The sequence below is a fragment of the Colletes latitarsis genome, chromosome 2 (assembly GCF_051014445.1).
Source record: "Colletes latitarsis isolate SP2378_abdomen chromosome 2, iyColLati1, whole genome shotgun sequence".
Taxonomy (NCBI): Eukaryota; Metazoa; Arthropoda; class Insecta; order Hymenoptera; family Colletidae; genus Colletes; species Colletes latitarsis.
The window spans coordinates 8,450,627-8,458,795 of record NC_135135.1 but is presented as its reverse complement, the minus strand read 5'-3'; the positions used below and the strand labels follow the sequence as shown (position 1 = coordinate 8,458,795).

The 8,169-nt window shown below is 31.2% G+C and overlaps 2 protein-coding genes across 2 annotated transcripts in view; one reads left to right on the top strand and one right to left on the bottom strand.

The window, feature by feature from the left end:
* The first annotated feature begins 3,460 nt into the window (after nt 1-3,460).
* Nucleotides 3,461-8,169, top strand: part of Ago1 (protein argonaute-1) — a 37,150-nt gene continuing 32,441 nt past the window's right edge. Inside the window, exons 1-3 of the mRNA XM_076783425.1 lie at nt 3,461-3,649; nt 3,967-4,143; nt 6,576-6,698. Of these exons, the coding sequence (XP_076639540.1) occupies nt 6,581-6,698 (118 nt within the window). The 5' untranslated portion in view covers nt 3,461-3,649; nt 3,967-4,143; nt 6,576-6,580. The remainder of the gene's footprint in view (nt 3,650-3,966; nt 4,144-6,575; nt 6,699-8,169) is intronic.
* Nucleotides 5,579-8,094, bottom strand: LOC143351645 (large ribosomal subunit protein mL53-like). The gene is made up of 3 exons (XM_076783428.1): nt 7,644-8,094; nt 6,260-6,372; nt 5,579-6,027 (listed from the first exon to the last, which is right to left on the bottom strand). The coding sequence occupies exons 1-3, from the start codon at nt 7,880-7,882 to the stop codon at nt 5,825-5,827; spliced, it is 555 nt and encodes a 184-aa protein (XP_076639543.1). The 5' UTR covers nt 7,883-8,094; the 3' UTR covers nt 5,579-5,824.

Genomic DNA, 8,169 nt, shown 5'->3' with positions numbered 1-8,169 from the left:
GGAATGTTAAACAATGCTAAGTTTTATGTATAATAAGTAAAAACTTATTTTAATATTTGTCAAGATTTCGTATCGCTCGAACCAATGAATTTCATTTCCTGTCTCACTTCCTCTTGTGTTTATTTTTAAACGTTGCGAGTGACACGAAAATGGTAATGGAGCTCTAGAGCCCCAGAAAAATGGGTCGAAAAAATACATAGGGTGAAAGATCTACTCATATACCTGGTCTGTGCTTTCACCTTATGGACTTCCGTGGCCCAGAGATGCCAGATTCAGCACCCGGTGCAGTACTCACACACGACAGATCACGCGTACGTGAGCTCGTGGAGTTTCGGAAAGTCTACAAAGGCAAACTGACACATGCTCTCTCTCTCGATCTTCCGAAGCTATCCAAAGTAATTTCGATCGAACCTCCTCGTGGGAATCGAAAGAGCCGCCCAAGTTTGTCGTGGAATAGTTCGTTACCTTCATCGCTAGATGGCGCTTATTTATCGACCTCAAACCCTCTGGTGCTAAAACGCCCAAGTTTGTCGTGGAATAGTTCGTATCGTTCACGCTAGATGGATTTCTCAACAAGCTTGGGCATTTTAGCACCAGAGAGCCTGAGGTCGATAAATAAGCGCCATCTAGCGTTAAAGGTAACGAACTATTCCACGACAAACTTGAGCGTTTTGCCATCCGGATTTCCAAAGTACCCGGAATATTTCCAAAATGCTGGCGGCCTTGCGAAAAGGTGGCATGTATTTTATAGCTTTAGGGAATAATGAGGAGAGGAAAAGAAAGGTGAAAATGATGAGAACACATAGAATTCTTTAAATTATATCATTTATTGCTATATCATCAGTAATTTTCAATGAAGGTCAGCAGTGGTCAACAGGAACCAGCAGAGGCCAGCAGAAGCCAACGGAGGGTGGCAGAAGTCCGTAGTAATCGTTATACATTGTCAGAAATACAAGCAGCGGTCAGCAATGGTCAGCAGGGGCCTGTAAGAAAATCCAAAAGTACTCAAAGTATTTTGATTTTGAAAAATCGTATTAATAATATACATATGTTCGCTCATACATAGGAATAATAACAAAAAATTTCTTTTTTTTCAATAGTTAAAATATGATGGGGGGAGGGGATACCACAGACGAAGTATATGAGTAGACTTTTCACCTTATGGACTTTCGTGTAGGTGTGAAATTTTTTGACAAAATTAAAAAATTTCAAATCGTTCTAAAAAAATTATTTTTAGTTACAGGGGTCCATTACAATCGTTTTTGGTCAATAGACATACCCTCGAAATCCTAACCATTTTCGAGAAAAAAATTCCGCAACGAAAATCTAATTTCTGGCCAGAAATGTTTGCCCGAAATTTCATGCAGATCTTTAAAACGTCATAACTCCTGAACGAATTGGACGATTTTAATGTTTAAAAAAGCAAACTACGCGTATTTTAGTGTAGAATATGTACAAATCGTAAAAATATTCGAAAAGTTGGTCCTTGACCCCGCAAAATGAGAAAAACCCCATAAAAATGGTCCAATTTTCAAACAGCCATAACTCCTACAATTGTGAATTTATTTCAATGAAACTTTTTTCTGAAGTAGAGCCCATGGGTACCTACAAAAAAGTATTACACAACTTTTCTGTAGGGCGTCAAATAAAAGTACTAAAAATCGAAAACGAATTTTTAAGAAAAATCGACAGGGGGTAGGTGCCTAAATTTTTCGACGAAAAAAAATTTTTTCAAATTGTTTTAAAAAAATTATTTTCGGTTGCAGGAGTCGATTACAATAATTTTTAGTCATTACACATACCCCCGAAATCCTACCCATTTTCGAGAAAAAAATTCGAAAATATGTGAAATTTTTCGACAAAATTAAAAAATTTCAGATCGTTTTGGAAAAATTATTTTCGGTTGCAGGAGTCGATTACAATCACTTTTGGTGAATAGACATACCCTCGAAATCTTGCACATTTTCGAGAAAAAAATTCTGTACGGTCGGAACTTTAAACGTAATTTAATAACTTTCATTTCGTTAAAAAATAATAAAATTTCTGAAATTTCATTTTCTGTCTCACTTTCTCTTGTGTTCATTTCTAAATCTGTTGGTAACGTTGCGAGTGACACGGAAATGGTAATGGGGCTCTAGAGCCTCAGAGAAACGGGCCGAAAAATACATTAGGTGATAGGTCTACTCTTATACCTCGTCGGTGGGGATACTTTGCTTATGTTAGCCTACATAGATCACAAAGTAAAAATGCCTGGGCAGTCGAGATTCCAAATCGTATGCCGTTGACGTGAGTTCGGATTTCAATTGCTCAAGAGCGAGAAGGCAAATGTTAGCCTTTCTCTCTCGACTCCCACGAGGCGATCAGCTTCAGAGAATCGAGAAAGAAGGCATGCATCAGTTTCCCTTTGTCAACTTTTCGAAACTCTACGAGCTCACGTACGCGTGATCTAGCATAGTGTGAGAGAGCACCTTCGGTGCATTTCTGGCACCTAAGCCGTAGCCCAATCTGACTGCCATACCGACCTGAATATTCGGAGGTGATATTAGCGTCCTCTTCTCATGGATGGCGGTCAGTTGAGAAACTATTCATTGAATTAGTATTGATAGGCAACAGCTGTAGTGTGTGCATAAATACATGTGAGTTGACTATGGAAGGGATTAAAATTCATTTCTGAATCTGTTGGTAACGTTGCAAATAACACGAAAATGGTAATGGGGTTTCGAAACCCCCAAAAAGATGGGCCGAAAAAATACATTGGGTGAAAGACTTACTTGTATACCTTGTCTCTGACAATACTCTAGAATCTTTGATGAATCAATGAGAATCAAAACTAACCTAGCGAAGAAGCTCTATATTTAGGATGACTTATGCAAGGCAGAACGTAGCCAATTTGCTAATATTATTTAGTTTTTAATTAATAATTGCATTACCCAGCTAAGAGTGATATGATTATTAATTAAACGGTAAATAATATTACCCAGGTCACACCACGTGGAGGTTGCTGCGAATGGAGACCCGCCCTAACCGATTCCCAACCACCCTTCATTAATAAAGATTTTCCGTGATCAACGATCGTTGGTCGAAGAAGAAACAAATCAAAGTGCAACTAATGAGAGCTGAAAGAGTTTTCAAAAGAATTTGTCTTCAAATTGAAATAGCCTGCCTAACATAAGAGTTAACCAAACACTTGCCTAACTATAAATCTAAATTCGTGTATATCCTACCTATCTAAATTCGTCTATATCCTATCTATCTAATCATCTAACAAAATACATAGGAAATATATTCTTGATGCATCACCAGTTAATCATACCAAGATGGCTAAAAATCGTTTGACGGTTTTTCCCTTTTCGTCGTGTGATTGCAACCCTCTACACTGTGCCCTCTCTTTTAGATCTATGGATGAACACTAATATCATAACTACGGCGTAAATGTAAACCATGTAAACATAGTCACAGAGTTACACACGCAAGTATAGCAATAGTACAACAGAAACAAGATTTTCGTACAACTGTTATTCAGCTAAACGTGCAAAACCCTTTGTTAATTCAGTGAAGTTTATATATATTCTTAATAATGAGTTACATCTTGGTATTGATCCTTCTTCTGTCTCTTTCGTTCGCATTTGTGTTACAGAACTGGTGTAAGGTACTTCTCCTATATTCGTCACCAGAGGGTTGTTCAATTAAACCCTGTTTCTCACAAGCTCCCGATCCGCTAACTATTCAAATGTGTACATGCATTGTTTGATTGACCATCTAATATCTTACCATCGAAAACAGAGTCTATTAGCTTTACCAACGATTATTTTAGCAAGCCTTGAATATAAACGGATATCTTAGAAAGCAATACAACGTCAATTCGTTTCTATTCTCTAGAAACGCAACCCAACTCACTAACATTTCAGTCATTCAAAGGCGCCACCTACTAGTACCTCTGGAATTAACGGATTATGCTTATTCTAGATGCAACTAGAGGGCGTGACGAATACGATGGTGTATTGTGATGCGCAGCACATCGCTACAGTAGTTTGTATATTATAATACAAAGACAATGTTTACGTGAAGCGAAGTTACAGTGCGGCTATCAACATTGCACATTCTACTTAAATATTGGATCTACAAAATAGGTGTCTTTATATAGTACGTATATCTACATTTAAACATTATTTATCGCAAAAATATTGTTATAACTTGTAATTTTTTGTTACTCGTTTATAACTTGATATAAAGTATTCCATAAAAAAGTTTTCAAATATCAATTCAAGATTTGCGAGTATGTATACAAGCTATCTACGCTAAAAATTTCAATAGGCATGAACAAGGTCAGTAGTAACGTAGTGAAGGAAGACAAAAATTAACCCTTTACCAATTTAGTGCGTCGCTCAGAATGGAAGACGCACACGACCGACATAGATTTAGATTGTTTAAAATTCTTTTATAACAAGAACTGTCTGTTGAATAGAAGATACTAAATAACAAAGAAATACGTATAAAATGTATTATAATCAATTTTTTACAATAATTTCTTATTAATTTCGATCGTAAAAAAAAATAAACATACTTACCATACTTAGTGGTTGTCATTTTAATTCATTGTTCAGATGTTAGAATAATTATGTGAAATACACGCATAATATTTATAAACGACGAGAGGTCAAACGTAAAAAAAAAAAAACAAAGAAACTAAATAGATATATAAAAACAAATTAATAAAAGATACTATAAACTTAAAATAAGGCTTACCCCACATTCAAACTTTTCAACTTAATCGAATTTAACTTACCTTTCTGTTTTATTTTTAATTTATTATATTTTGTATAGAATCATAAAGATTTACTATATTAAAACATATAAAGTAATAATTAATAGGATTCTGCACAACAGATATAATATTAATGCATGCTGAAGCACTAAATTATAGATGTGAAATAGTATTATTCACAAATTCCAAAGTTATAATAAATAATCTAAACTTTTAATAAGTAATTATGCTATTTCATTCTTAAAACATTAAAAAATAAAAATTTAAGTATATCTAACAACATTTTAAATTATAGGTACTTTGTATCGCAGGTAGTTCAATAGGTATTGCAAACTGTATGCATTTATGAAATATGTTAATACAAAAAACATAAAAAATAAATGCAGAATATATATTAATATTAATATTTTATTTTGCATATATGCTTATACTCTATATATATATGTTTAAAAATACTAATTTTTTCGTTAATGTTGTATAATTGGATATTATAATTCATATCATACTAAAAATATAAATTTTTAATGATCACTATAATTATGAAAATAAAGTAACCAATTAAACTTTGGTATAATAAATCTTGAAAAAATATATGAAAATACAAATATTTCTGTGTACAAAGGAAACAATAAAAGCACATCATGTTTCTTCATCAAACATATCTGTGAAAGCCAGTTCTTGAATATAAACAGTATCAATAAATTTCATATTATAACTTTTACTATTCGAGGTATAATTCGTTATTTTCATACTGATACCTTTTTGTGTTGAAAAATTTGGATACTTTATCTTAGGTAAATAAAAAATAAAAAATAAAACAAACTAACTAATTATATTTTATTTAATAAAAAGAAGGTTAAATCATTCAAAACATAATTATTAATAATTGGTTCATTACAAAATCTCCCTTGTGAGCTAACAATATATGTTTAATTTTCTGTGATATTCTACAAACGAATTAAAACAAAATCGAGCATTTGCTTCAGTGAAAATGGATGATTTAACCACATTTTTCTACTCTACTAGTGTATGAGCATGTCATTAAGCTATGGATAAGTTTTATAAAAATACTCCTCTATGTTTGCTAAATCGTTTAATTTTAACTCTACCCTTCTTCTTCTTCTTCTTCTTGTCTGTAACTGCTTCTTCGCTTTCATTTGTGGACTTAGTGTCAACCAAAGGAGTAATGTGCTTGTTGTAAAGTTCCAACATATTCAGACATGACAAGTGTGCACTTTTAAGTATCACACTATCGCCTGATACTGAAAAATAGAAATGCAAAAAAAATCATAATTTTGCTATTCTTGATTCAAACAATATTATTATTTTATACCATATTAGGTTTTTGAATTTTGAATGTATGATTTTATTTCATTTATTTTTAAATTCTTATATGTATATTCCTTTAACATTTTTATATGTACATTAAAATGAAAAAATAAAAATTATTAATTAATGCAAAAATAATTTTCAATAAAATGATTTAATACTTACTTAACTTCATTGTAACTGTTGGTTCAGATTGATCAGAGACAATTTGTGGTTTCACAATGCAATGTGCGTTTGTTGCAATTATCTTTGGTGTTGTAATTTGAAAAAAGAAATTTCTGTAAATATATCACACATATACTTTGTTATTAAATAAACTTTCATTACCGGTAATAGCAAATTTTTTTGTTTAATCCATTAAATGATATTAGTTTTGAAATTTATTTTTATTCTATTACACTAAAAAATATAATAATTGTCTTATATGCTCTAAAGTCATTTGGTAGCTTTTATACTGCCCTTTACTTTTGCAATATTTCAGGAAATATGGCACAAGTGAAACAAAAGAAACAATTCAGAGAAACGAAACAACTACAACCATTTTCAGTGGAAAAATATAATACTGTGCTTTCCATGCTTGGGGAGGTATTAGGACAATGTAATGGTAAGTTTAAAATATTTCCATAATTATGTAACCAAAGAGAATTACAATAGTATGGGATGAGCTGTTTCCAATAAATATTTTGTACTAAATTCTCAAGTTGATAATTTATGGCGCAGAAATAAGTATTCATTGAAAGTCCTATTAGATCATGATTACTTAGTTATTACATTGTATAAAAAAAATACTATCGTTAAAATTGTTTTTAAAAAATAGTTTTGATGAGTGAATTGGAAATTTAATTAAAGTTAATTACTTTACATAATAAAACACATGTGTATATTACATTATGATAAAAAGTATTCTTTAGATTGTTACAAGTAAGGAAAAATATAATGTGCCAGCAGAAACTTTAGTATAGCCTAGAAAACTAGAACTGTGTTTATAATGAATTCTTTGAAATTGATTATCGATATCATTGAATATACTCATATCTTTGCAGAATATGAAGTTATTCATTTAAAAACATGCACATAAATGGGTATTTTTTTTAATAATAGTACATTTATTGCAACATAAACCTTAACGAATTATCAAATAAATGGTATATATAAAATTGCTGAAACTTTGATCTATTTTAACCACTTAATTCTCTAAATAAAATATATTTGGATACATGCATAATGTATTATTCCTTTAATCTACGAGCATTTAAAATAACTAATATAAAAATTACAAAAAATAAATAAATCAAATTATTTTAATAAACTAAATATTGTTAAATATTTTTAACCATCAACCTCATGGAAAATGAACATTAAGTGGTTAATATATGTGGACAGAGTAACACGCATAAAATTTGGTGTCAAATGTATTTATAACTAACAGTATCTTGTATATCATTAGTTATAGATTAAAACAATAAATAAAATTAATTAACTGTATGTATAAGAACTAATTGAATTGTAAAAAAAATAGTCGTAACAAATGAAACTTCCATGAACTAACCTTATTTGTAAAGCATTTTCATGGAAGGGATCGAATTTTATGTAAATTGATTTTACTGGTTTTAAAGACAAAGTACGTAATTGCTTTGCTATTGCACTTATGACGCCTTTTGAACGTGAACGAGCTCCATTAAAAGGAAGCGACATTTTGAAAGTCGAGCACGAAGTCAAGTCTATTATTCGTTTCCTTTCGAGGATCCCATGATTTTGGTTCACGTTATTCCCTTCTAGTAGTTGCATAATCGAAGCGTCAGGTGGAGCTACTAGATTATACGACGCATGACACAAAATAAATCTTTCTGTATGAAATATGTTCCATGGACGGTAGAATGAATGTAAATAAAACCACGTAAATGCGGTAGATCTGTTTGACCAGAGATTTCCAGATATATAAAAATACAATAAAATTGATAAAAGTTATTATTTATGTATATAAATAACAATTAACCATTTTACAAATCTACATGTGATATTTTAACGAAAGAAAATATATAAAGATATCAAATAAAGTAACAAAAATAAAAACT